General features: G+C 55.1%; 2 protein-coding genes and 2 long non-coding RNA genes across 6 annotated transcripts in view; 2 read left to right on the forward strand and 2 right to left on the reverse strand.

The window, feature by feature from the left end:
* The window catches only part of LOC144286196 (uncharacterized), a 99756-nt gene extending 99278 nt beyond the window's left edge, over nt 1-478 (reverse strand). For both annotated transcript variants that reach the window (XR_013354275.1, XR_013354268.1), the window contains exon 1: nt 342-478. The gene's annotated coding sequence lies outside the window, so the exon portion shown is untranslated. The remainder of the gene's footprint in view (nt 1-341) is intronic.
* Nucleotides 254-9548, forward strand: TBX2 (T-box transcription factor 2). The gene is made up of 7 exons (XM_077852366.1): nt 254-697; nt 1841-2108; nt 3091-3237; nt 4459-4535; nt 4638-4801; nt 5213-5847; nt 8130-9548. Exons 1-7 carry the CDS (start codon nt 303-305, stop codon nt 8580-8582), a joined length of 2139 nt encoding a protein of 712 aa, XP_077708492.1. The 5' UTR covers nt 254-302; the 3' UTR covers nt 8583-9548.
* The window catches only part of LOC144286198 (uncharacterized), a 33997-nt gene continuing 15413 nt past the window's right edge, over nt 9231-27814 (reverse strand). Inside the window, exons 4-5 of the long non-coding RNA XR_013354278.1 lie at nt 10881-11292; nt 9231-10164 (exon numbers count right to left, since the gene is read on the reverse strand). This is a non-coding gene — a long non-coding RNA (uncharacterized LOC144286198). The remainder of the gene's footprint in view (nt 10165-10880; nt 11293-27814) is intronic.
* LOC144286199 (uncharacterized) lies at nt 12007-22548 on the forward strand. Of its 2 annotated transcripts, none has more exons than XR_013354279.1 (4): nt 12007-12312; nt 14597-14704; nt 15152-15248; nt 22237-22548. It is a non-coding gene; the product is annotated as an uncharacterized LOC144286199 (long non-coding RNA). The 2 variants fall into 2 exon arrangements; XR_013354280.1 differs by lacking the exon at nt 22237-22548 and adding an exon at nt 18248-20169.

Here is a 27814-nt window from a genome sequence, read left to right on the forward strand (position 1 = left end):
GGGCAGGACATGTGAGATAGTCACAGTTTTCCAGAGATCACGACAAGATCTAACCAGTCGCGCGTGGTCCCCGGCGCCGGAGCGGGCCAGCCCAGCCCAGCCCCGCGCAGAGCCCCCGCCACCCCCGCGCCCAGAGCCCCGCGCCCCTTGGCGTGCGCCGGACGGGGAGCCGGGAGGAGCCGCCGCTGCCGCTGCGCTCGCCGCCCGGGTCGCCCTTCCTCCGCGCGCGCCGCCGCCCGGGCCGGGGGTCCGAGCCGCGCGCCCCCGGCCCCGGCCCCCGGGCGCCTGGGCCGGATGTCCCGATGAGAGAGCCGGCGCTGGCGGCCAGCGCCATGGCTTACCACCCGTTCCACGCGCCACGGCCGGCCGACTTCCCCATGTCCGCCTTCCTGGCGGCGGCGCAGCCCTCCTTCTTCCCGGCGCTCGCGCTGCCGCCCGGCGCGCTGGCCAAGCCGCTGCCCGACCCGGGCCTGGCGGGGGCGGCGGCCGCGGCGGCGGCGGCGGCGGCGGCGGCCGAGGCGGGGCTGCACGTCTCGGCACTCGGCCCGCACCCGCCCGCCGCGCATCTGCGCTCGCTTAAGAGCCTGGAGCCCGAGGACGAGGTGGAGGACGACCCCAAGGTGACGCTGGAGGCCAAGGAGCTGTGGGACCAGTTCCACAAGCTGGGCACCGAGATGGTCATCACCAAGTCCGGGAGGTAGGGCGGCTGGCGGGCCGGCGGGCACGCGGGCGGGCGGCGGGCGGCGGGCGGGCGGCGGGCGGCGGGCGGGCTGGGGGCCCGACAGCACCGACCCGCGCCGAGCCAGCCGCCCGCGGCTCCCGGCCCGGCCCCGGCGCCACGCTTCGCTCCCACAGACAACCAAGTTGACTTTTCTCATCTGGCGCCGAGCGAATTTTTTTAAAACCAAAACATCAAAATCTCCCGAATGAAATAAAAGGAAAACGCTCTGCCCAAGAATGGTCCCAACCGTTCTGAGCCCCACAGCCGAGGAGGCCCCGCAGCTCGGCCCGGGCGGTCTCCGAGATCTCCACCGCGGCTCCTCAGCCTTGCCGCCCGGCCTTCCTGCCTCCGGGTCTGGCTCGGAGCTCCGGGGAGATGCAGCATCTCCCGGACTGGGCTCAGACCCTGGAGCCCAGAAGGAGCCTCGCACCATGCTAGGCCCAGGCTGCCCAGCTGATTCCAGCCGGCGGGTCGGCTTCCGGCAGGAAGCCCTGAGCGGGCCCAGCTACAGCCTGACCCGGGCTGGGAGCCTCGGCCCGGCCCAAGCCCAAGCAGTGAGGAGCTCTCCACTCACACACCGCTCCAGGCCTTAAAGCCAGAAGAAAATCACAGTCCCCAGCCCCCTCCAACGCTGGACTCAGCCACTGAGAATCCAGGCCTCGGGTTCACCCTCTTCCCCCGAAACTTTCGGTTTTTTGTCGGTTGTAACCCAGTTCCCCAAACGAACATGTTCTGGTTTTAAGAGCTTCTGTCCCAGTGGGCACATCCCCTGAATGAATTCTTGGGGAGATTCAAAAGAAGCAGGTGTATTTCTAAGGGGCCTGGATTTCTTTTCTGGACATTGGCTTTCATCTCAGATGAGGGAGAAAGACAGTCACCAGACCAGAAGATAAGGCCAATGGGAAACCATATAATAAGAGAGGGTTTGACAAGAGGAAATGGGATCTCCCAGGAAAAACAACCACAGGTGGGGGTCTCCCAGGCAGTAATATGGAGGCAGAGTAGCGACAACAGGGATACACAGATGGGGAAGCTCATGGCAGCGGTGTGTGCCTGCGCTCTGGGGCCCTCAGACATAAAACTGGTTCCATGGAGTCTCCTCCGTTCCCTTTCTCGCAGGCGAATGTTTCCTCCCTTCAAGGTGCGAGTCAGCGGCCTGGACAAGAAGGCCAAGTACATCCTGCTGATGGACATTGTGGCCGCTGACGATTGCCGGTATAAGTTCCATAACTCGCGCTGGATGGTGGCGGGCAAGGCCGACCCAGAAATGCCCAAACGCATGTACATCCACCCGGACAGCCCGGCCACGGGAGAGCAGTGGATGGCCAAGCCTGTGGCTTTCCACAAGCTGAAACTGACCAACAACATCTCCGACAAGCATGGCTTCGTGAGTGCTGGGCAGGCACAGGGAAATGGGTCAGATACTGCGCATCCCCCACTGCAGGGAGGCGAGGTCGGGAGAGCTGGCAGCGGGACTCCCCAGAGGGGAGCGCTGGCCGAACCCTCCGAGCGCCCCTGCTCAGGTCACTGCCCTGTGGCCTATGCTGGCTGAGCCTAGGCCCAGAGGGCTTTGCTCTGCTGCTGGCCTGGGGAATGAAGGAATTGTAGGGCGGCAAGCTCCAGGCTTCTCATAATCTCGGCTGGGGTCAGGCCTTCCAAAGCTCTTCTTAGAGCCCAGTGGGAGGCAGGTGCGACCAGGACTCCTCCGGGCAGCCTCTGATCTTTAACTGCTTGGCTTGGAAGTCCTGCCCCCAACCTCAGCTTTTCCTCGCCCTTCCCCTTGACCCGTGTCCCCATTTCCCCCCCAAACTAGGAGATTCAAAAGTTAAACCAGCCTCCTCCCCATCCTAAGACTCCCTTCCCTCCTACAGGCAGATGTCCCACCAGGAGGAGGGAGTTTGGGGGTGGGGGTCCCTCCGTCTCTACCTGAGCCAGGCCCCCGGTAAATGGGAGAGGGGAGTTAATGGGGCGAAAGGGGCTGCCCATTCAGAGGTAAGGCAGTCACTGAGTCCGGGAAGGTCCAAATCTTCTCATGGAGTTACTAGGAACTTAGCAATGAGCCAGGAAGAGCGGTTAAGTGTGGCGTTTTATGGGGTTTTTATTTTGTTTTTATTTCTGTTTCAACTGGGGTAATTTTTTTAAGTGGAGAGAAAAAGAGAAACTGTGATAAAGAAAACTGAGGGTGAAAAAGAAGAAAAAGAAATATAGGCAAGAAAAAGAGTAGAGAAGACAGGAGAAAATTGCGAAGGAGGGGGTGGAGGAGACCCTCGAAGAAAGAGACAGACTTGGAAAGAGGTGGGGTCCCCAGAGAGTACTCATGCTCGGGCCAAAGGCTGGGGGCTGCTGGCTGACCCAAGCCCTCCCCACAGACGATCCTGAACTCCATGCACAAGTACCAACCGCGCTTCCACATCGTGAGAGCCAACGACATCCTGAAGCTCCCGTACAGCACCTTCCGCACCTATGTGTTCCCCGAGACCGATTTCATCGCGGTCACTGCCTACCAGAACGACAAGGTGCGCTGGGTGGGCAGTGGGCCCGGCCCCTGCATCGTCATCGCTTTACACCTGCAGGCTCCTACCCTTCACTCACCCCTGTCCGAAGCCCCTGACCCACCCTGCACCCTCACAGCTCACTCCCCGGCACCAAGTCTGGCATCTGTGAGTGCAGCACCCACTGAAATCCCCCAGGCTCCCTCCCAAGTCTGCGACACGTACACACAGGCTCCCCAGGGCGCCCAAACAGCGGGGCACTCGTTGGGGTGGAGATGTTTACTTAGCAATTAGCAGAGACTCCCGGCTGAGCTGACATTTTTACATTTTATTCGTTTATTTTTTGGCTCCCGGATGGGAATTTAAATGAAGAGAGGGAGCCCGAGGCGATCTGCCCTGGCTCTCCTGACGCTAGGAAACCAGCAATAGGAACCTAGGGCCCGGTTTTCACTCTCCCAGGGGAGCCAGAGGGCAGGACAGGTGACACAGCTTCCCAAAGCACCCCACCCCCACCCTGTTTGTTAGTCCAGGCTCTGAACTCCTTGGGAGGTGTTTAGAGACTTTTCTTTTAAATTAAAGGGCTTTTTCTGCTTGTTGCCTTTCTACACTTTTTCTGTGGAGGGGCAGACAACCACTCCCTCTGGACCTGTGCCCGCGTGTACCACTCTCCGGAGAGTGTCCAAGTGTCCTACCGATCATTCTTTCTGTCTTTGTGAAACGGTGTGCTTGCGGGTATGCGGGCAACATTTTGGGCGCCTTGGATGCGTGTGGAGGTGTGTGAATTCATTTGGTTCTGTGGGCACTTGTTTTGTCTGTGCGCACTTGCGTGTGCCCGGGCCGTGATCTGATATCTCTCTGTGGTGTGGACTTGCGTGTTCCCTGTGTCTGTGCGCACTTGCTCAGATGCCGGGGTTGTTAAACTTGAGTGACCAAGGGGGCCCGGGTGCATGCTTGGGCAGATTTCGACTCTGCGCACAGCTTTGGGCTTGTGTGTGCAAGATAAGAGAAAGTGCCTCGAATAAAGTTTTTGGAGGAGGGAGAGACCCTGTGGCTTCCCGCGAGGCCCGCCCGCCGGCCTCACCTAGTCTTCCGGCTCGGCTCGGAGCGTCCAATCCCAGGCGGCCGGGGACCAAGCGGACGTCCGCGGGGCTCTCTGCTGGGCAGGCAGCCTCTGACCTCGGGGTGCCCCAGGCCGGGCTGGAGGAGCCGCTTCCTGACCTGGCGCCGCCCCCTCGGTCCCCGCAGATCACGCAGCTGAAGATCGACAACAACCCCTTTGCCAAGGGCTTCCGGGACACCGGGAATGGCCGGCGAGAGAAGAGGTGAGGGTGAGCCGGCGGCTCTACCGAGGGTGCCCCGGCGAGCAGGACGCGGGGTGGGGGGGGTGCGCTCGCCTCTGACCCGTTGCCTCTGGTCATCCCCAGGAAGCAGCTCACGCTGCCGTCTCTGCGCCTGTACGAGGAGCATTGCAAGCCGGAGCGCGACGGCGCGGAGTCGGACGCCTCGTCTTGCGACCCTGCCCCCGCGCGGGAACCACCAGCGTCGCCGGGGTCAGCGCCTAGTCCCCTGCGCCTGCATCGGACCCGAGGTGGGGGTCGGGTGGAGGAAGGGGGGCGGGGAGGGTCTCCTCCGGCGCCGGGCTGGCTCTTGGCTCAGAACGCGTCAGCGATGTGTCTGGGGATGGGGCGTCCGACCCAGGCCTTCTCTGGGAGGCCGGTCCCCGGTAGCTAGAAGATGTGGCTGGACTCCGGCTGGGTCCCCGGCGCTGTGCGACTCCGGCAGGGAGTCTGTCTCCTTCGCAGGGCTCCGTTTCTCCTGCTGTAAATACGGGGCCGTAGATTAGGTGACTGCCGCTTGCCGCTTGCCCGACGAGGACCTAGAAACTCCTCGGACGCGGCTGCCCCAGGCGGGCCCGCCCAGTCTCCCCTGGCCCCGGGGGAGGCCGCGCGCCTGTCTCTGCCCGCGCCCCGGTGACCTCGCGCGTCCTCTCCTCCTGCAGCCGACGAGAAGTGCGCCGCAGACAGCGACCCGGAGCCTGAGAGGCTGAGCGAGGAGCGCGCGGGGCCGGCGCTAGGCCGCAGCCCGGGCCTGGACGGCGGCAGCCCCCCTCGCCTGACCGAACCTGAGCGCGCCCGGGAGCGGCGCAGCCCCGAGAGGGGCAAGGAGCCGGCCGAGAGCGGCGGGGACGGCCCATTTGGCCTGCGGAGCCTAGAGAAGGAGCGCGCCGAGGCGAGGCGGAAGGACGACGGGCGCAAGGAGGCGGGCGAGGGCAAGGAGCCCGGCCTGGCGCCGCTGGTGGTGCAGACGGACAGTGCGTCCCCCCTGGGCGCGGGACACCTGCCGGGCCTGGCTTTCTCTGGCCATCTGCACGGGCAGCAGTTCTTCGGGCCGCTGGGGGCCGGCCAGCCGCTCTTCTTGCACCCGGGACAGTTTGCCATGGGCCCCGGAGCTTTCTCCGCCATGGGCATGGGTCACCTGCTGGCCTCGGTGGCGGGCGGCGGCGGCGGTGGTGGAGGAGGCGGGCCGGGGACCGCCACCGGGCTGGACGCAGGCGGGCTGGGTCCCGCGGCCAGCGCAGCAAGCACCCCTGCGCCCTTCCCTTTCCACCTCTCCCAGCACATGCTGGCATCTCAGGTAAGGCCTGTGATCTGGAGGGAGAAAGCAAGGTGGGCATAGGGCCTTAGGGTGCCATGGGTGTTCTGAGTTTACAGTGGGCAATGACTCAGTCCTGGGGAGACCTGACGGACACTCTCCAGGACACTTAGATGCAGGGAGACTAAGTCTGTAGGTCTAGGGTCTGGCCAGGGCACTGTTTCTGACTAGTGTACGACTCTGGACAAGTCCCTGTCCCTCTTTGGGCCTGTTCCCTTCCTTTGCCTCCAGCACAGACTGGATCTGCCTCTGGCTTTTGTGAAGTCCACTTTCCTGGCCTCAGGACACTTCTCTTGGAAACAAAAACTCTTGGCTCACTGACAGTCCCTGAATGGAAAAAGGGAGTAGGAAAATTTGCAGCATTTTCTGGACAATTGATCGCCATAATGTCCCACCTCTCAGATGCCTCTGGCCCCTTTCAGGCCCTGCAGGAAAGTCTTCTGACCTGACAAAGGACAGAGCTGTTCCTTCCCCCACTTTGGGTCTCCCAACTCCTCCAGCCACACATCTCAGGGAAGAGGGGCTCAGTTCCCCAGGCCCAGGCTGAAATTCTCAGCTCCCAGGGGAGACTTTATGAAACTGGCCAGGCGCAAAATACAGAGATCCAGTGGGGAGAGCGGCCTCTTTGGTTGCTTGGGTGGAATATTCCCTGTGGAAAGATTTGGAATCTCTACATTCATTTTCTTCCCTCTGAGGTTTCTGGCAAATTGAACCCTTGAGATCTTATCTTAAGGGAAGGAAAATAGGAGTTCAGGTCTGAGAAGGCTCCTTTGGTTCAGAAGCAAATATTTTTAAAGTGGGGGAGGGGTTCTGAAATGGGTTTTTAACAGAGCTCAGTGTCAGGGATATGTGGAGTGAGCGAACCACTCACGTCACATATCTGTGGCTCTGAGATGGCAAGGAAGCCGCTGGAAAATGGAGTTCAGGAACTGGAGGTTTAATCTGTATTCTTGATTCTGTGTGTATATGAATGCCTCCTCCCCAGCATGGGCATCATAGAGGTGGTGAGGAAGTCAGGGCTTCTAGATACAACCAACCTGGTCAACAGGTGCAAGTCCAGGTTGAGAGTACCCAGCACTCAGGAGGCATCACTTGGTATTCTGCTAGTGGTTAAGTTCCTGTGGGCATCCCACCGCTGGCCATCAGGTAGAGCCAACTTTTGGGAGGTCTGAAGCCTCCCTCCTTCCTCCCCACCTGAGATGCCAGGACTGAATGCCCAAGAGGGCTTGACCTTCTCAGGAAGGATATTTTCTCATTCCTGACTAAGCTACTTCTTTCCTTTTCCCTGCTTGAGCCAGGCCTGAGGCCCCCTGGAAGCCCAGCACAGTCAGCTCCCTGCACTCCTCCCCATACCTTCATACCCTGGGGAGTGAGCCATTATCTCAAAGGTCAGATAATCCAAAAGTCGGGCCTCAGGGACTCAGACAGTGTTTGTCGGGGGTTTCCTGGCTACTGTGCTCTCCACAGGCAGACTTTGCATTCCTTCCTCAGAGGCCACTGAGGTGCTGCCAGGAGTTCTCTGTAGAATATCCAGGCCAGTTTATAAACAGACTGGCATCTATGCCCTTCTCTTGGCCTAGGCAGGAGATCCTGGAGCAGGCAGGCAGGTAGAATGAGAATTTAGAGAGCTCCTCTCCTCCCCTGTCTGTTCTTCCTCAGTCCTTTGGGGGTTCCTACAGAAAGAAAGGCTGGGGAGGACACTGTTGTAAGTGCACAGAACCTCCCAACACAGGCGAAGCTGCCTGCTTGCCACCTGGCTCTATGCCTGCCCCGTTTCCTCCCTCTAGGCTTTTGCCCATGCTAGAACAGCCACCTGGCGTGTCTTTGCCTCACTCTTACTGTAATCCCTGGTGCAGAGCTTGATGGTGCCAGACCTTTGCATCATAACCTGAAGCAAGCTCCCTTCTGAGTTTGGCCATAGTATTTTGGCTCCTGCCTACCTGTGCTGCTTGGGGTTACAGTTCTGTGAGCTCTGGTCCTTTTTTTTTTTTTTTTTTTTTTTGAAGATTTTTATTTATTTATTCATGAGAGATAGAGAGGCAGAGACATAGAGGGAGAAGCAGGCTCCTCGCAGGGACTCTGATCCCAGGACCCCGGGATTACCACCTGAGCCGAAGGTAGACGCTCAACCACTGAACCAGGTCTTATATTCCTAGAACAGTAGGGCAAGGATTCCTGGAGGTAGCACCACCCCTAGCACCTGGCTTACCCTCGGAACACCTCAGGCAGGATGCCTAACCCTTGTCTTGTTCTGTTTCTTTCAGGGAATCCCAATGCCCACTTTCGGAGGCCTCTTCCCCTACCCCTACACGTACATGGCAGCCGCTGCGGCCGCGGCCTCTGCTTTGCCAGCCACGAGTGCTGCCGCGGCAGCTGCAGCCGCCGCAGGCTCCCTGTCCCGGAGCCACTTTCTGGGCAGTGCCCGACCCCGCCTGCGTTTCAGCCCCTACCAGATCCCAGTCACTATCCCGCCTAGCACTAGCCTCCTCACCACTGGGCTGGCGGCCGAGGGCTCCAAGGCTGCGGGCAGCAACAGCCGGGAGCCCAGCCCGCTGCCGGAGCTGGCTCTCCGCAAGGTTGGGGCCCCTTCCCGAGGTGCCCTGTCACCCAGCGGCTCAGCCAAAGAGGCGGCCAGTGAACTGCAGAGCATCCAGAGACTGGTGAGTGGGCTGGAGAACCAGCGAGCCCTCTCCCCCGGCAGGGAGTCGCCCAAGTGAGGGGGCTGCCCAGCTGCTCCGCTGCCGCTGCGCAGACCTCCCGGGCTGCCTGCCCCTGCTGCTTGGGAAGTGTACAGCACAGAATGGGTATTTATTTAAATAAAGGAGCGAAAGCGGGCTGCAGCAGCTGGAATAGTGCCCCAACCAGCCAGCCGGGGCCTAGGACATTTCCCTGGGCCTCACGAGGAATCCGGCTGCCCGGAACACAGTTGCTTAGGAGCCACTGGTCATGGGCCAGATCTGCCCCAGTGTCGAGGTGGCACTGGCCAGGGGCCCCTGTGGGTCCTCCAGCGCTGTGGGGAGGCCTCATCGCCCTGCCTAGCGGTCTCTTCGGGAGCCAGAAGGTGCAGGAGTCAGGGATGGGAGCCTCGGAGAGAACCCCAGAGCCCCCTAGCCTTGGGCCTGGACCGCTTGAGAATCTGCAGTGAGGGATACTGGGCTCAGTGAAGACTGAAGTCAGTGTAGACTTGAGCTGGGAGGGACCTGTTCTTTTAATCCTCCCACTTCTTTCCCCCAAAAGACAGGCGCCCCTCCCACCCCTGGGTCAGCGGAGGGAGTGGCACTTCTGCCTTGAGTCCCCAGGGAAAAAAAAGATATTTATGAAATAAATGGTAATTTGTGTAAATAAGCTTTAAGGTTCCCAGAATATGCAAATTGGTATTAATTTATTCAAAGGTGTACATTGCTGTGTACATAATATCTAGAGATTAATTCATAGCATTTAAAATTTCTTTTCATTTTACATGAGCATCTATATTGTACAGGGCTGGGGTTGGGGGGGGTCCTTGGCTACGGGAGAAGCCCCGACCCCCCCGGAGGAACTTCCACCCCGCCAGCCCCTCGGCCCCTCCCGCCCCGGGCTTTGCTCGCCCGGCCCGCGGGCCCCACCTCAGGTTTTCACTTTTCGCTACCAAGCGAGACGAAAAGACAAAAACGTGAGAAAACAATAAAACGCTGCAATGCGAAGTGAACGGCGCTGTGCGCTCTGTGGGCCGCGTGGGGCAGGGCGCAGCCAGCGCGTAAGGAGGGGCTGGAGGCGGGGACAAAACCTTGGGCGCCCCCGGCCCTGCGGCAGCTGCACCCCGGGGGCGGCAGCAGCCTGGGACAGCGGGCGGAGCTGCGAGGCCGGGCGGCGCCGGCGAGGGCCGCGGGCTGGGCCGCGGGCTGGGCCGGGAGGCGCGGAGCCGCTCGAGCCCCCCGCGCTCCCCGCGCGCCGGCAGCCTCCCAGGCCAGGGGCCGGGCTCCCTCTGCTGGCCACTCGCCTCCGGCCGTCGCCCCAGCCACTCCGCACCTGGACTCGGGGCTCCCTTTCCCGGGCTCCATAGTGGAAAATGCCTCCCCTTTTTGTGCCTCTGGGTAGGTGGGGCTGGTAAGACGGGTGCACCCTACTCCCTCTCCCTTCCGAGGAGTTTGGCCCCGGTGCACCCAATACCGCGGGCCCTAGAATCCTTTTCCATCTGCCTCCTGAACCTCAAAAAGAGACCATTCTCGGGCCGCCTTGCTGGCTCAGTCCGTAGAGCTAGAGCGTGCGACTCTTGACCTCGGCTCCGGAGTTAGGGCCCCATGGTGGGTGTAGAGATTCCTTAGAAAGGAAAAGAAGAGAAAAGAAACATTTCACCTTGTCAGGGCTGTTGCCTAGAGTAGCAGAATGTAACCTGAGAGTTCTCCCGTGTAACTCACCTAGGTCTCTCTTGGGGGTGGAGAGAGTGTGGGTCAATAGACTACTTCCATTCCTGCCTCAGTTTCCCCTGGCATAATAAAGGGCTCGGCCGCGGTATCTCTGGGAATCCCGCTGGGTCGGTATCCATTAGACATGTCCTTCCCCGAGGCCCACTCCTGCCGGGACAGCCGCCTCCTACCCCTAGCCTTTGAGCTCATCTCTGCTTTACCCAGCCAACAGGTGTCTCCAGCCCCAATTTTTTTTAAAGATTTATTTATTTATTCATGAGAGACACAGAGACACAGGCAGAGGGAGAAGCAGGCTCCTAGCAGGGAGCCGGATGCCGGACTGGATCCCGCCCCCCCTCCCCCCCCCGCCGCCCCGGGACCGATCGCGCCTTGAGCCAAAGGCAGACGCTCAAACTCTGAGCCACCCAGGCCCCCTCCAGCCCTAATTTTGGCAGCGGGAAGGAGTGGGAGAGGGACGGTCCCTGTAACCCACCCTCGGGTCTATCCATCTCTGCGGCACTGAGCCCCCACCTCCTTCCCAGTCCGTGCACCCCGGCCGGGCACACAGCCTACCCACCTAGAGCACTGCAGGGGAGGGGGTTGGGTTGGGAGGATGGGTCTCCAACTCACCAGGAACATCAGGAACGGTGAGATGAAGGAAGGGCGAAGGTGGAGGTGCAATGGACAGTATCCAGGCTTCCAAACACCCTGGAATGAGAGTCAAGCACGCCTCTCCTAGGGGGGGAGCCGGACCCCGGCCACGCTGAAGCGGCGAGGGCCTTGGCCAGTGAGAGAGTGAAAGGGCCGAGAAGGCTGTCCCGGGCCCTAGCGGGGGGGCTACTGCTTGGCTGTCTCTGACCTTCCTCAGGCAGCACAGTGAAGGGTCAGTCCCGGAACGGGGCGGGCCCGAGAGGCCCCTTCCTTAGCTCAAGTAGAATCCCTCGTGGACAGTGTGCTTATTCGAGGTCGCTTTGGGCTCAAAACTCCTCTAACATTCGAAGGGCAGGGGCGCGTTCGCTTCTTCCGGCGTCTCGCCGCACGTCTAGGAAGGAAAGTGGGGAAGCAGCGGCGGGTGCCCAGCAGTCTGCAGAGCGGGCCACTGACGCCAGGGGGCAGCACCGACCGCACGCCGCGGTAGGGGCCGCGCGCCGGAGGCGGGGGCCCGCGGGGAGGGTCTCTGCAAACGCTAGGCGGGGCGGCCCGCTTGCCGCCGCATTCGCGCCAGGTGGTTGCTGCAGCCTCCCAGATGGGGTGGAGTGACACTGCAGGGCCTCGGGAGGCCCCAGGTCCCGAGTGCAGCTCGGGGGGATGTCTCCCCAGCCCCTCGCCCCCCGCCGGCAAGTCCCCTCCCGGAGTCGCCCTCGCGGCGCGCCCCTGAGGTCCCAGCTGCGAACCTGAGTTCGGCTGCGGGAACCGCACCGCCGGCAGCAGGGCCTTGTCCCAGACAAAGGCCAGGCCGCTGCGTGGCCCAATTAAGCCGCCCGCCTCCGCTGCCTCACATCCCTCATTGTTCCCGGGGGCGCCAATTAGCCCGGGCCCCTCGCGCCCCGCCGCTCCGGTGCCCCGAGGCCTTCTTAACCCTTCTGGGCCTGGCAGCAGGGGCCCTAGACGGCGGAATGGCCAGCGCAGCCGCGGAGCTGTGTGCGGCGCGGGCGTGGGCTGGTGCGGGTGGAGGCGTCGCTGCGGGGCCGCGTGCGTTGGGACTATGGGGTCAGAGAGGGAACCGTGCTGGTCGGTGCGGGGGGGGGGAGTGTGACTCCCGGGAACTCGGGGACGGAGGATGTGGGTGTGGGGCCTCTGTGAGACCCCTAGCGGCGAGGCAGCACGGGTCTGGAGACCTAGAACTCCCTTCCCTGGTCCCCCGAGCCCCTCCAGCCACCCCCACCCCCCGGCGACCCCCCACCCCGCGCTCACGGGGGAAACAGCACGAACGGCCTGCCCTGCCCGCCGCCCAGGGGCGCTGAGCCGGGGTCGGCTTCCCTGGCGCACCGTGAACGCCCCGCAGGGCACCCCTAGGGGCTGGAGGGGAACGCGCAGTTTCCTGCCCCCGGGACACACACAGGTGAACGCCTCGGCTCACATCCCCTCACCCCTTTTCCCGAATACTGGGTGGTTCGAGGGACAGAGTCTCGTGGAAACCAAGTTTAACCGCTGAGCCTGCCCTCTTCCCAGCGTTGGGAGGTACCTGAAATCCAATCCCACTCTTTCCTCTCCTTCGCCATCCTCGATCTCAAAGTCTGGGGCACCCGCCCAGCAGGCAGGGGCCGGCCGGGAGGCCCCGTGTTCCAGGGATGGGCCAGCAGAGGGGAGACCCTGGCGCGCCCGGCGAAGAAGAGGGCAATGGGAAAGGAAGCCGAGCTCTGGGTCCTCTCTGGGCACTCCCCGGGGGAGCGCCCTCGGGACGGCAGCCGGGTCACCCCTCAGTGGATACGTTGACGCTAGTGTCGGATTCTGGGATTCCGATTTGCTCTTGGAGCTCCTTTGGACTCCCGGAGGCTCAGATTTGCTCGCCCACCGCACACCCACTCCCACTCCGAGGCACCCCCGCCCCTCCTCTGGGTACCTGCCGCAGCTCCCCGCCCAAAGCAAACCTGTCGCTGGTCCGGTCCGCGAGCCGCGACAACTCCCCAAGTGCCCACGAGATGGCGCCCCAGGCCAGGGGCCGGACCGCGGCCCGACAGCCGGCCGCACGCCAGAGCCCGAGGTGGACAGAGAGCTCCACGGAGATGGGCTCCGAGACAGAGCCACAGCCCGACGTAGATCCAGGCCTAGAGACCGACACAAGCACCGGAGGGCCCAAGAGGCTCCGCGGAGCAGACGCATGGAACCGAGTGGCTTCTCTGCTTCCCGGTGGGACTGTCCCTGCGGTGCCAACTTCCCGACCTGCGAGACCCTGGCTGCAAAACCGCCCGGCCACCTTCTAGGTGCCCGGCTGCGCTGGGACCTCCTTGAGGTCCCTCCGCGTGCCGCACAAACTGCTTCCGCCTGCCCCGCCCGCTGCAGGGTGCAGCAGGGTGCAGGGGTGGGGTGGGGGATAGGAGGTTAGGAGGTTGCGGCCGCCCTGCGGGATCCAGTGCTCCTCCCGCCCAGAAGTCGGCCTAAGTAAGCTCCGTCCTCCAGCTCCCCACCTTTTCCACTGTGGTCTGCAAGGTCGCCTTTGGCTGGGGGAAGGGCACGAGATGGGGCCCCTGGGGGAGCCCCGCGGAGCTGCTCCGGTGACCTGCTGTAACCCCTGGGTGCCAGAAGCCCTGGGGAAACTTTGGGGCGGCTTTATTCCAGTGGGAGACGGTGGGGAATGCGGAAAGCACTCTCTGAGACTGTCTCCCTTGGGTTAAAAGCCACCAAGGGTCTGGGTCAAGTTTGAATGAGAGGGGGGAAAGGTGTGAGGCCAGATTGCTAGTTTGATCCTGGGGGGAAGGCTTTGGAAGCCTGATTCCAGCTGACCTTCAACGTCCCTGGATGAGCTCTGGCCCTCTGGGAGATTATCTCCTTTATGATTAACTAAAGGCACATAGCTAGAAAGCAGCCCAGTCCACAGCAGCTAGGGTGATTTCCACCAAGACACAGTCACCGTGAGCTTGTTGTGACCCCAGCCAGGTATCTTCCTTGCACTAGGCTTCTAGCTCTTTCCTCTTCAACATATAATACAGGATAGGATGGAACCTTTGATACTGCAGTAGTTATCTTCATATTCATCTGCTGGCACGGGAGATTAGGTCCTAGGTTAAGCACTGGCTCTAGCTGTGTGAACTTGGGCAATGTGGCTTTCTTCTCTGGGCCCCAGAATCCTCTTCCTGAGAATAAGTGGTCTGGGCCAAAATCAAATTGATCTGTGAGTGACGGGTTGACCTTGGTCCAATTCCCAGGCTTCGCCCCTCTCAAGCTCTTCATACAAGAGGCAGGGGCTGTACTTCTATTTAATGTGTGAGGAACCTACCCTGAGGGATGCTGTTGCTGACATTCTTGGTGTGGGGGCAGGGCTGGTGGCTGGGAGGAATTCACAATTAGGAAAGTGCATTCCAGATCCCGAAAGCCTTAGGGAACCAGCTGGCTCCAGCTGCCTCCACCTCCACCCCTTGTGGGATGTGGTTATTTCCTCCCCTATTCCCCACCTTGGAGGGAACTGTAGGAGAGGCACAGACTGGTGACTTCACCACCTAGCACCAGTCTGATTAGTGTGACTTCTTCCTAAAGAGACAAGGGGGATGCCAAGGGAGGGCCTTCAAATGCCCATGTTGAGGGATGCCCCATACAGCTGGGATCCCCTATGGACTAATTCCTTACCTGTGGGGAAGGCTTTATTCAAAGCACCTGCACCTATGGGCTCTCACTGATCCGCATTTCAGGGATGGAGACAGTGAGGTTCAGAGAAATAAAAGGAAATGCGTCAGGCTAACCGGTAAACAACGGAAGAAGTCTTTCCCTGTCCTGTCCGTGGGCCGATCCTTGGAAAGGTTAGCTGATAAATTTTAACGGGTAACGTCAGCCTCCACTGGGAAAGGACGGGGAGGCTGGGCAACTGCCCTTTAGCCCAGCAAGAGGCGTGTCCATGAGAGCCACAGCCTAACTCGGAGCCTAAATGCAGGAGACCAGGGGATGAGTGCCCTTCCTGCCACCTGATAGTGGCCTTCCTATCAGCCCAGTAGGCCCTGCCAGGGACCCCTGGTTGGGGCAGAGGCTTCTGTGTAAAACAATAGCAGGAGTTTCCATGGGTTACCTGAGAGGTCACAAGGCGAGTACTTATCCAGTACTTAGCTCCGGCAAGGCTCAGGTTTGCTTTCCTTATTGATTTCCATTCCAAAGAGAATAGGATATCCTCAGGCCCTATGGGGAGGAGCTGAGGGAAGGAGCTGTGGAACACCGTCTGTATGCTTAACACTGGGCATGCACTTTCTTATTAGTTCTAGGCACTGGGCGATGGGTATGATTATTCCCATTTTACAGAGGAGAAAACCAAGGCTATGACATGTGCGAGGTCATGCTGCTGCTAAGAAGCAGGTAAGGAGGCACACCAAGGTCTGGCTGCCCCCATGCCTGTGCTCTTTCCTGGGGGCCTCAGATTTCTTGCTCTACTGCCCTGGGGGTTCTTGAATGCTTTTGAGCTTTTGGCCCAGCCTCATGTGACAGGCTTCTTATGGGACTGGTGCTTATTCAACCCTGGTCCGCTGGCTGTTTCTTCACCCTGCCCCAACTTTGGGTCTTATTCTCTTCTTAGAGGGGCCATCCACGCTTCCAGCCTTGGCCTCCCACAGCTGTCCTGGTTGTGTTCACAGCAGTTCTAGTTTTATTACTGATCTAGTGAGTTCTGAGAAACCCCTTAGGAGTCACCCAGAAGGCACACTCCCTTTCACACAGCAACACCCACACAGATTCGTCCTGTAGACAACCGTGCATGCACACCCATGGAGACTCATGCATAGCAGGCTAACACCCCCCCACACACATACACAGATACATATATGGACACCCCCCCAAAGGTACACTCATTTAACAACACATACAGATATACATACAAACAGACATGCACACTCACATGGACACACATGCCTGCAAATACACAGAGATATGCTTACACAAAGGCACTCGGTGGCTTTCCATGGAGAAACCAACCTCTCCAGACTCTCTGAGGCTCCCCTGTCTGCCCAGTTTGCTGGAGCCAAGCCCATTCCCACCCTACCCCGCAACAATGCCTTGGGGAAGGGATAGATTTATTGAAGGTCTCTGTCTCCTCTATGAGGTCACTGGTTCTCTCAAGATGGGGCTGGTATCTGCTGGGTTTATTGCTAGATCCCCAGACCTAAAACTGTAACTTAACACATGGCAGGGGTACATAAAGCATTTACTGCATGAATGAATGAAGGAATGAATAAGTAAGTAGAGGAATGAAATATATCCTTTGGAAGCAGGGCCCACACCTGGTCCCTCCAGGATATGCTTGTCCAGGCCCTGGGCCCGAAGCCCCTGCTCCGATTCCACTTGGCATTGACTACAGAGAGCCCCTGAAGGCCTGAGGAACTGAGGCCTGGGGAGGGTGTACATCTTGCCTGAGGATTTGCCTTTGTAGGGAACTATTCCAGACTGCTATCATCTGAATGTTTGTATCACCCCAAAATTCACATTGAAAACTCACACCCAAGGTTGTAGTATTAGGAGGTAGAACCTTTGGGAGGGGTCACAAAGACAGAGTCCTCATGAATGCCATTAGTGCTGCTATAGAAGACTCTTCCCCTTCCACCATGTGAGGATACAATGACACATCTGCCACCCAGAAGAGGTCCCTTGCCTGCCCGTGCTGGCGCTCTGATCTCCAACTTCCAACCTCCAAAACTATGAGAAATAAATGTGTGTGGTTTATAAGGTACCCAGTCTGTTGTTTTTATAGCAGCCCAAGCTGGCTAAAGGCCATCTGTGCCCAAACCCTCCCAGCCCTCAACCCTTCTCTCTGAAAAAAACCGCTGGGTGATTGTTTCTGAGAGGCTCTGACGCCCCCTGGCTTCTGGGCCTTTGCTGCTGCTGAGCCCCTGCCTTGAGTAACAACCTGCCACCCCCAACTTTAGGACAAGCCTCTCCACCTTGAGAGGCTTAGAGCAGGCCTGCCCGCCCATAGTTCCCTGCCAGGCAGGACCTTCCTGAAACATGGATGAGACAGGGTCACTGCCTTATTGATTGATTGATTTGATTTGATTGATTGATTCATGAGAGACACAAAGAGAGAGACAGAGACACAGGCAGAGAGAAAAGCAGGCTCCATGCAGGGAGCCCGATGTGAGACTCCATCATGAGACTCCAGGATCACACCCTGGGCCAAAGGCAGGCGCTTAACCACTGAGCCACCCAGGTGTCCTGCACTGCCCTATTTAAAGGGTTCCCTTGGGGGTGCCTGGGTATTTCAATCAGTTAAGCATCTGCTTTCAGCTCAGATCATGATCCCATAGTCCTGGAATCGAGCCCCACGTTGGGCTCCTTGCTTTGCAGGGCATCTGCTTCTCCCTTTCCCTCTGCCCCTCCCCCTCCTTGTGCTCTCTCTTGCTCACTTACACTCTCTCAAATAAATAAAATTTTAAGTATAAAGAAAGAAAGAAAGGCTTCCCATGATCTTGGAGTCCAGAATCCTTAACCTGACAGTGAGATCTGCCTACGAACACCAGCCTGCCCCCCTACTCCCCACCCCCACCCCAGGGCTCTACCCACACTGTCCACCTACCCAGGTCTAGATTAATCTTGATGATCTTGCCTTGTGTCCTTCTCACACTCACATGCTCTTCCTCCCTCTGCCTGGAATCTTTTCCTGTCTTCCTTTAAAACTTGGCCCACTGGTCCCTTCTCCAGGAAGCTTCTCCTTGACCTCTCCCTTCTGGGTAAGGTGCCCCCACACAATGATTTACAGTTAGTATCCAGTGAACAATTGACTAGGGCTAATTATCCCTCCCCTTCACTTCTTCCACGTGGAGATAATAGTACCTAGCTCATGGGTTGTTTTGACTGAGATACTGTCTGGAACAGTGAATTCTGCTTCCCCGCTCCTCCTGAGGAGGAGCCTAGGGGCTTCTGAGGATGGGGTCCTGGGGGTCATCTAGAGACAGAGCCAATTCCCCTCTGGCCTGGGCAGCCTCCAGGGTTCAGTGCACCAGAGCTAGGTGACCCCTCCTGTCCTGGAAGCCAACACAGGTGGATGAGAACTTGCCTTCCGGGGTGACAGTTTGGCCAGTCCCTGACCCTGGGAAATCTGGCCTAGACTTGGGGGCCTGTGTGTTGGGGTGTCTGTGGCTGAGGGCAGAGCCCCCATAGGCGACTGTGCTGCCGCAGAGAAATCCTGAAGGGCATGAACCCCAATGCACATGCCCCTCAATGGGGCCTCCTCTCTCTCCAATGGACCCCAGGCCCAGGGAAGAGGTGTTTCTTTTATTTTTTTTTTTATTTTTTATTATTTTTTCTTATTTTTTCTTTTTTTAATAATAAATTTATTTTTTATTGGTGTTCAATTTGCCAACATACAGAATAACACCCAGTCCTCATCCCGTCAAGTGCCCATCGGAAGAGGTGCTTCTTGCTGGAGGGTGGTTTCCTGGTGACCTGACTGGATCAGTGTAGCCTGTGAGCTGCCTGGGCCATGTAGCAATGGCTACCTCTTACCACTAGATGGGGACCTGGAGTTGTCCAGACCTGGAGTCTAGGACTCTGGCTCCTGCTGCCCAGAGGCACTGCCCCTCCTGCCTCAGGCCTGCTTCAGATCAAGGGTTCCCATCTTGCCTTGTTAGACCCAAGCCCACTTCCTGTGCCTCCGTTCCAATTTCTGGCTAGGTCCTGCTGCCAGGCAACAACACTGAAGGAAGAGACGGACCATAGACTTTGTGCAGCCAGAGACCTGAGTTCTAATTCCAGTTGCACCACACAAAAACAGACACATAGTTCAATGGAACAGAATAGAGAACCCAGAAATGGGCCCTCAACTCTAAGGTCAACTAATATTTGACAAAGCAGGACAGACTATCCACTGGAAAAAGGACAGTCTCTTCAATAAATGGTGCTGGGAAAATTGGACAGCCACGTGCAGAAGAATGAAACTAGACCATTCTCTTACACCATACACAAAGATAAACTCAAAATGGATGAAATATCTAAATGTGAGACAAGAATCCATCAAAATCCTAGAGGAGAACACAGGCAAACACCCTTTTTGAACTTGGCCACAGGAATTTCTTGCAAGATACATCTATGAAGGCAAGGGAAACAAAAGCAAAAATGAACTATTGGGACTTCATCAAGATAAAAAACTTCTGCACAGCAAAAGAAACAGTCAACAAAACTAAAAGACAACCTACAGAATGGGAGAAGATGGGCAGCCCAGGTGGCTCAGCGGTTTAGCGCCACCTTCAGCCCAGGGTGTGATCCTGCAGACCCGGGATCGAGTCCCATGTCAGGCTCCCTGCATGGAGCCTGCTTCTCCCTCTGCCTGTGTCTTTGCCTCTCTCTCTGTCTCTCATGAATAAATAAAATCTTAAAAAAAAAAAAAAGAATGGGAGAAGATATTTGCAAATGACCTATCAGATAAAGGGCTAGTATCCAAGATCTATAAAGAACTTACTAAACTCAACACCCAAGAGACAAACAATCCAATCATGAAATGGGCAGAAGACATGAACAGAAATTTCACCAAAGAAGACCTACACATGGCCAACAAGAACATGAGAAAATGCTCCGCATCACTTGCCATCAGGGAAATACAAATCAAAACCACAATGAGATACCACCTCACACCAGGGAGAATGGTGAAAATTAACAAGACAGGAAACGACAAATGTTGGAGAGGATGTGGAGAAAGGGGAACCCTCCTGCACTGTTGGTGGGAATGTGAACGATACAGCCACTCTGGAAAACTGTGTGGAGGTTCCTCAAAGAGTTAAATATAGAGCTGCCCTACGACCCAGCAATTGCACTGTTGGGGATTTACCCCAAAGATACAGGTGCAGTGAGAAGCTGAGACACCTGCACCCCAATGTTTATAGCAGCAATATCCACAATAGCCAAACTGTGGAAGGAGCCTCGGTGTCCATCGAAAGATGAATGGATAAAGAAGATGTGGTCTATGTATACAATGGAATATTACTCAGCCATTAGAAATGACAAATACCATTTGCTTCTACGTGGATGGAACCGGAGGGTATTACGCTGAGTGAAGTAAGTCAATCATCATATGGTTTCACTCATACGGGGAATATAAAAAATAGTGAAAGGGATTATAGGGGAAAGGAAAGCAAATGAGTGGGAAAAATTAGAGAGGTTGACAAAACATGAGAGACACCTAACTCTGGGAAATGAACAAGGGGTAGTGGAAGGGGAGGTGGGCAGGGTGTTGGGGTGATTGGGTGATGGGCACTAAGGGGGGTACTTGATGGGATGAGTACTGGGTGTTATACTATATGTTGGCAAATCGAACTCCAATAAAAAATATATATTAAAAATAATAATAATTCCAGCTTCGCCTCTAGCTCGGTGGCTTTGATCCCCTTGAGCCTCAAGTATCTTCATCTCTAAAAATAAGACTTGTGTATACTTATTCTGTAAAAGGCAAAACGAAATATGACTCCCTAATTGCCATCCAGAGAGGGTGGGAAATGGTCTCACTCATGCTCACATAAAACAAGCTGACTCAGGGAGAGGAACTGACCAGAAGGTGGTCCTCATTTGTCTCATCTAACATTCCCCTGGAGCCCCTTGCTCTCAGGGCTCTGTGAGGTCCCAAGGAAGCATGGCCTGACCCCCTCCTTCATGTTGCCCACAGGCAGGCATAGGATAGAACACGGCAGGGGGGCGCCTGGCTGGCTCAGTGGTGGAACAAATGACTCTTGAGCTCAGTGTCGTAAGTTCGAGCCCCACATGAGATTACTTAAAAATGTTTAAAAAAATTTTTTTTAAAGAACATGGTAGATCCACAGGGAGGTGAGAATAAATGGCTTTGGGCTGTTTATCCTCTAAGATAGGGCAACCCCACATTCCTTCTGCCTGGAATGTCCTCTGCTCCTTCTCCCATGTCCTCTGAACGTTTGATTGTTTTCTAAGGCTCAGGCCAAAAGTCCTTTACTTCATCATGCCTTATCTGACTGCTCCTCCCTTCAATCCTAGGCTCCCACAGTCCTGGTATGTCCCTCTGCTGACAACAACTCTTCAGGCCAGAGAGTTGGGGCCAGGTTTGGGCTTCTGGCACATAGGAGATGCTTAATGCACATGAGAACGTTGTCAGAAGATGAGGAAGATTTCATGGGGAGGTGACCTGAAAAGATGGGAGGACACTTCAAAGGCCCAGGGGTTGTATAGGGAAAGGGACACCATCCCCAGCTCAGGACAAGATGTGAACTTGCTCAGGCAAAGCAGCCCTGAGAGGAAGACAGGTTCAGGAGAGTGGAGGCAGCTGGAAGACCTGGGGAGGAGAGGGACTGGTTCCTTATGGGGCCTCCTTGGAGCCCCAAACCAAAACTCCTAGCTTATCTGGCCACAATGCTGGGTCAAGGGCCTTGACCTTTCTCTGGGGGTCATGACACCATCCCCATGCCCTCCTCACCCTACCATGCTCCATCCCCTCCCCAGCCACCAGCTAGGGGGAAATCAGTAGAGCCAAAACCTATGATAAGGCTGGAAGACCAGGTGGCTCCCTATATGCCCTGCTGGGGGCAGTTTTCAATTCTTTCATCAGCTTGGTTTACCCGGGGGTAGTGTGGGAAGAGCTTGGACTGTGTGGTCAGATGGACTTGACTCTTGCCTGGCTCTGCCACCCCTCAGCTCGGTCACTGTGGGCAAGTGGCTCCCTCTCTGAACAGAGCATTTCCTCAGCTGTGAACCAGTAATGAGAGCACCCACCTCTCCCCACCATGTTGTCCTAACATTTAAGGAGCCAATGCATCTTATCACAATGGTTATACCCTTTATCCTCCCCAAGGGCCCAGGAATAGACTATATTTGATTCCTCTGTGCTCTCTGTAACACCCCGCACCCACCGCAGTGGTCCCTGGTACCCCCTGCCATGCTCTGCGCGGTGGTGGTTTGCCCTGCGCCACCCCCACCTCACCTTTCCTTACATGGAGGCTGGGCCTGCTCCTGGCTGAGCCTGAACCTCAGGCTGGCTCGTGGCATCTGTGTAGCTTGTCCTCAGGATCCCTCCCATGGCCCTACATACTGACCTCCTAAACATTTTTCTGGGCAATGCCTGTTTTCCAAACCTTCCCCACTCTCCCACCTCACCCCTCCAGGACCTCCCTGCCTTGAGGGCCATGCTGGGTGAGGGCCCATTCAACTCACTGTGTCCCCTCCCCCAGAGGCCCACTGGCAGCTTCTCCTAGCATCTGGGGGTCTGACTCTGGCCTGGGCCCCAAGGCTTCACTTCAGAGGCTCAGAAGTCCGCTCCCCCATCACACAAAGGCACTCCTTCCTCTGCCTCCATTAAGTCCTGGGCCAGGGCTGAGGGAGGATTTCCCTTCTCTCCCATTTACAGGCAGGAAAACTAAGGTCTTGCGAGCCCAGTGCAGGTTCCATGAGGGAAGAAAGTGACGGACAAGCCCAGGGAAGCAGAACTTGGAGCTTGAGACTGTTCATTCTAAATCACCTGGTTTACCTCCGCAGCATGCCTCTGTCTTTCCCGGGAGGAGGGATTTGCGTGAGCATCTCCACCTGTTCACACACCAGAACTAGTGGGCCTGGGTCTCACCACTGGGGGAGCCAGAGGTCTCTTTCCCTTGTTGAAAAAGGCAGGGGACACGAAGGGTAACAATTCTTGCTCTTATACGGCTTCAACAAATACATATCAAGCAACTTGTACACTGTTGTGTGCCTGGCTTCATCCTTGCTCTCTCAGAGGCACTGGTCTCCTCAGGTTTTTTCATTCCTTTAAAAAATTGGTATATAATTTGCATACCACTAAATCCACCCTTTAAAGTGTAACAATTCAGTGGGTTTTAGTATACTCATAAGGTTGTACAATAATCACCACTATCTAATTCCAGAACATTTTCTACATCCCCCAAACCAAACGCTGACCCATTAGCAGTCACTGCCCCTGCCCCTGCCCTCGGCCCTTGGCATCCAATAATCTACTTTTTGTCTGCAGATTTGCCTAGGCAGGACATTTCACCCATATGAATGGAATCTCACAATTTGTGGGTTTTTTTGTGGCTGGCTTCTTTTACATAACATAGTATTTTCAAGGCTCATCCATGCTGTAACAGGGATCAGTGAGTGCTTTTATCTCTTTGTGAGGTTGAATAATACTCCACTATATGGATATACTGCCATTTGTTTCTCCATCTGCTGATGGACATTTGGTTTCTTTTCACTTTTTGGCTCTTGTGAATAATGCTGCTGTGTGGACCTGTGTTCTCGTTTCTCTTGAGTTGATATTTAGGAGTGGAATTGCTGGGTCAAATGGTAACTCACTTTTTGAGAAAGCACCAAACTGCTTGCCAAAGGGGCTGTCGTACCATTTTTATTCCCACCAGCAATACTTTGCCATTTTTTGAATACACCAGGCATGCTCCTCCTTGCTCCCCAACTTCTTGCTTGGAAAGGCTATCCTTTACAAAATTGTAACCCATCTTCACCCTCCCTGGTCCTTTCTTCCCGTCCCCTGATTGTTATTTCCATGACTGATGTCTGACACACTATACATTTTTTACTTTAGCTATTGTCTCCCTGCATTAGAATGTGAGCTTTGTTTTGTTCCTAGCACAGGGCCCAGCACATGGCACCTGCTCAACAAATGATTGTTGGTTAACACACAAAAGAAAATGTGGATGGCACTGTGCCAGGTACACAGGATAGAGTTTGGTGAAGCCTTAGAGGGGTGCCCCAAGTGTCACCAAGCTTGGACTCTGCCTTACTTATCAAATCTGTCATGGTGGCTCAGCCCAGACCACTCATGCTCTCACCTTCACCAACCAGGGTGAAGGGGAACCGAACCTCTTCCCTAAACTAGACAGAAGGTGGGGGAGGCAAGTTTGTTCACCGTGCAGTCATTATAATAGTCCCACTGGTCAGATAGGACACTGTTTAGAGACGGGGCAACAGTTTAGTCAAGGATTTGAATGGTGGCAACTAGAGAGAGTAGTAGACCATGACATCAGTGACCTGCCTCAGCCCTGTCTGTTCCCCTCAAGGACCCAGTCTGCCCCAGACACTGGATGTGAGAGATGTTTGACAGGAAAAGATGTTGGCTTTTCCCATGCCAGGATGAGGGACAGAGCATTCCAGCTGCAGAGCTGACCCAGTGGGTCTTTTCTGGCCTCACTTCAGCTAGCCTCCAGGCACATTAGTCAGGAATCCTTCTGTGGCAGGGGATAGAAATCCAGTTCAAACTGAAGAGAAGGAGCAGTTCACTGGAGCACATGGCAGAGAGGGAGCAGCAGGTCTTCAGAATGCTGGTGGCCAGACTCAACTGTCCTGGGCTCTCCCACTCTTTGCATGTCAGTGTCATTCTCTCCTATCACAAATGGGCTTCTTCATGGGACAGGGAGCTTGGCCATGGAAATCAGCTTAGTGACCCTGCTGCTGCCCTCAGAACAGCCCAGAGAAACAGTTTGACTGGCCCAGCTGGGATCACATGCTCACTTCCTGCATACACCCGCACAAACAATCCATTCCCATCTGCCTCTGTTGTCAGTATGGTTACACCAGAAAAGCAGGCAGGCTTGTTAGTCTCTCACACAATGTCTGCTAGGTGCCAGGTACTCTGCAATGTGATTTCTTTTAATCCACACAACTGCCCTGCAGAAAGATATACTGGTCAGGGTGTTTTTGGCTCCTACTGACTGAAGCCTAGTTCAAATTAGCTTAAGCCAAAAAAGATATTTATTGCTCACAGAACTGATAAAAACAGGAATGGACTTTACACATAGCTGGATCTAGACTGGAGTCAGATTAGTGTAGGCTTTCTCTCATTAGCTCCTGCTCTTTTTTTTTTAAGTTTATGTATTTATTTAAGATTTTTTTATTCATTTGGGAGAGAGAGAGAGCAAGCGCACAAGCAGGGGAATTGGGAGAGAAACAAGCAGGTTCCCTACTGAGCAGGGAGCCCTATGTGAGGCTTGATCCCAGGACCCTGGGATCATGACCTGAGCTGAAGGCAGATGCTTAACCGACTGAGCCACCCAGGTGCCCAGTTTATTTATTTTTTTAAGTAATCTTAAAACATCCAGTGTGGCACTAGAACTCACAACCCCAAGATCAAGAGACACATGCTCTACCTTTTTTTTTTTTTTTTTTTGGACACATGCTCTTCCAACTGAGCCAGCCCCTCATTAGCTCCAGCATTTTTAATTTTTTTTTTTAAATTTTTATTTATTTATGATAGTCACAGAGAGAGAGAGAGGCAGAGACACAGGCAGAGGGAGAAGCAGGCTCCATGCACCGGGAGCCCGACGTGGGATTCGATCCCGGGTCTCCAGGATCGCGCCCTGGGCCAAAGGCAGGCGCCAAACCGCTGCGCCACCCAGGGATCCCAATTTTTTTTTTTTTTTAAGTAAGCTCCATGCCTAATATGAGGCTGGAACTCAGGACCCTGAGATCAAGAGCCATATGCTCTACCAGCTGAACCAGCCATGCCCCTTAGCTCCAGCTCTTAAACTGACTACCTTCTGTATTGGCTCAGACACCTTCTGCCTGCACAGCTGGAAAGATGTCCAAGGGATCCCAAGCCCAGATGCCTTTACAGCCCTCAGTACCAGGGGAAGAGAGCAGCCCGCTCTCCATGTATAGAGCAAACTACATGGGGAGACTCTGACTGGCTCCTATGAAGGTCACATATCTATTCAGTGGACAGAGGAAAGGCAACTCTAACTGGCCAGGCTAGGTCAGATGCTCCAGAAGATAGGATAGACCTATGGGCAGTGGTGCCACCAGGACTGGGAATGAGCAAACAGGTTGTATATGGCTGGCTATCGCTGGTATAATTTTCCTATTGTACAAATTAGGAAACTGAGACATGGGGAGATTAGGAAACTTGCCAGGGCTGTGTATGCTAGAGACTCAGCTGCGATTCAAACCTATGTTTGTCTGCTCTTTCCAGAACTTTACCCTGGCCCCCTTTTTTTAAAAAAAAAAAAAGATTTTATTGGGCAGCCTGGGTGGCTCAGCGGTTTAGCGCCACCTTCAGCCCAGGGAGTGATCCTGGAGACCCTGGATCCAGTCCCACATCAAGCTTCCTGCATGGAGCCTGCTTCTCCCTGTGCCTGTGTCTCTGCCTCTCTCTGTCTCTCTCTCTCTGCCTCTCATGAATAAATAAATAAAATCTTTTTAAAAAAATAAATAAGATTTTATTTTTATTTATTTATTTGGCAGCGGTGAGCAGAAGGAGAAGGAGAGAGAATCTCCACACTAAGTATAGAGCCTGACACGGGGATCAATCTCACAACCCTGATATCATGACCTGAGCTGAAACCAAGGTAGCATGCTTAACTGCCTGAGCCATCCAGGTGCCACTGCCCCTTTTAAAGTGATATTGAAACATCACCTGAACAAGTAGATTCTTGTTGACAGCCATGTTGTTCCCAGCACCCATTGCAGCAGCTGTCATAGAGAGGATGCTTTGGGAAGAAGGAGTGGCCACACTCAGATTAATTTTTTTACAAGCTCTGCTCCATGATTGAAAGAGTCTCTCAGGTCATTAACTGAATGCCATACTGAATCAATAATCCATCACCTGGCCTCTGTTTGGGCATTTCCCATGACAGGGAACTCACCACCTCCCAAGGCAGGCAGCTTATTCCAGATTTGAACTGGTGTAATGGTTAAAAACATTGCCAATGGTTAGAAACCAAGCAGTTTGGGCTGGCTCCTGATCATTTGTCTTCATATAACTGTAGGAAATCTCTCTTTTTTTTTTTAATTTTATTTATTTATTCATGAGAGACACAGAGAGAGACAGAGAGGCAGAGACACAGGCACAGAGACTCAACAACAGAGATAAACAACCATGCAGGGAACTCGATGTGGGATTTGATCCTGGGTCTCCAGGATCACACCCCGGGCCAAAGGCGGTGCTAAACCACTGGGCCACCGGGACTGCCTGTAGGAAATCTTTTGCATTATAAGTGAAAGAGTAAACAGAAAGGCAGAGGGAGAGCCATCCAAATACTTGAAAGTTGTCCTGCATCCCTTCCTTTAACCTACCCAGTCATCTCTCCAATTTCCTTAAGTGCTCTCTACTAATGAAAACATTAGTAAGAATATAATAATAATAATAATAATAATAATAATAATAATAATAGGGGTACCTGGGTGACTCAGTTGGTTAAGTGTCTGCCTTTGGCTCAGGTCATGATCTAAGGGTCTTGGGATCAGGCACATGTCTGGTGACCTCTCCTTCTGCCCCTTCTTCCTGCTCATGCTCTCTCTCTCTCTCTCAAATAAATAAATAAATAATCTTTAAAAAAATAGCAAATTATTCTATCCCTGGGGACAGCATCTATGGTCTCAAGAGCCCTCTAGAAAAATGTGGGCCTCAGTGGGTAGAGTACAGAACACAGGGCTTCTCTCCTCCTGCACTGGTTTAAATAGAACCCAACATCACCTGTTTTGGGTAGCCATGAAGCACTGTTGGCTTAAATTGGTTATTTGGGGTACTATAGGGTCTGCTGTTTAGCCACATTGCCTCCCCATTGTGGAGAGGTGACACTAATATTGTTTTTAATCAGAAGTGGTGGGTCAGGGGCCCCTGACTGGCTCAGTTGGTTAAGTGACTCTTGATTTTGGCTCAGGTCATGATCTCAGGGTTGTGAGATCAAGCCCCACATCAGACTCTGTGCTGGGCATGGAGCCTGCTTGAGATTCTCTCCCTCTCCCTGCTCCCTCGGCCCTTCCCCCTGCCTCCTCTCCCTCTCTAAAGGAAAAAAAAGTGATAGGTCAATGGTGGGTTTGTGTTTTTTTTTTTTTTTTTTTTTTTGCAGAAATGAAAAAACCCATTTTAAAATAAATTTATATAAAAAAAAATAAAATACAATAAATTTATATAGAATTTCAAGGAACCCTAAACAGCCAAAGCAATCTGAAAAAAGAAGACGACTCATGCTTCCCAATTCCAA

The sequence above is a fragment of the Canis aureus genome, chromosome 16 (genome assembly GCF_053574225.1).
Source record: "Canis aureus isolate CA01 chromosome 16, VMU_Caureus_v.1.0, whole genome shotgun sequence".
Lineage (NCBI taxonomy): Eukaryota > Metazoa > Chordata > Mammalia > Carnivora > Canidae > Canis > Canis aureus.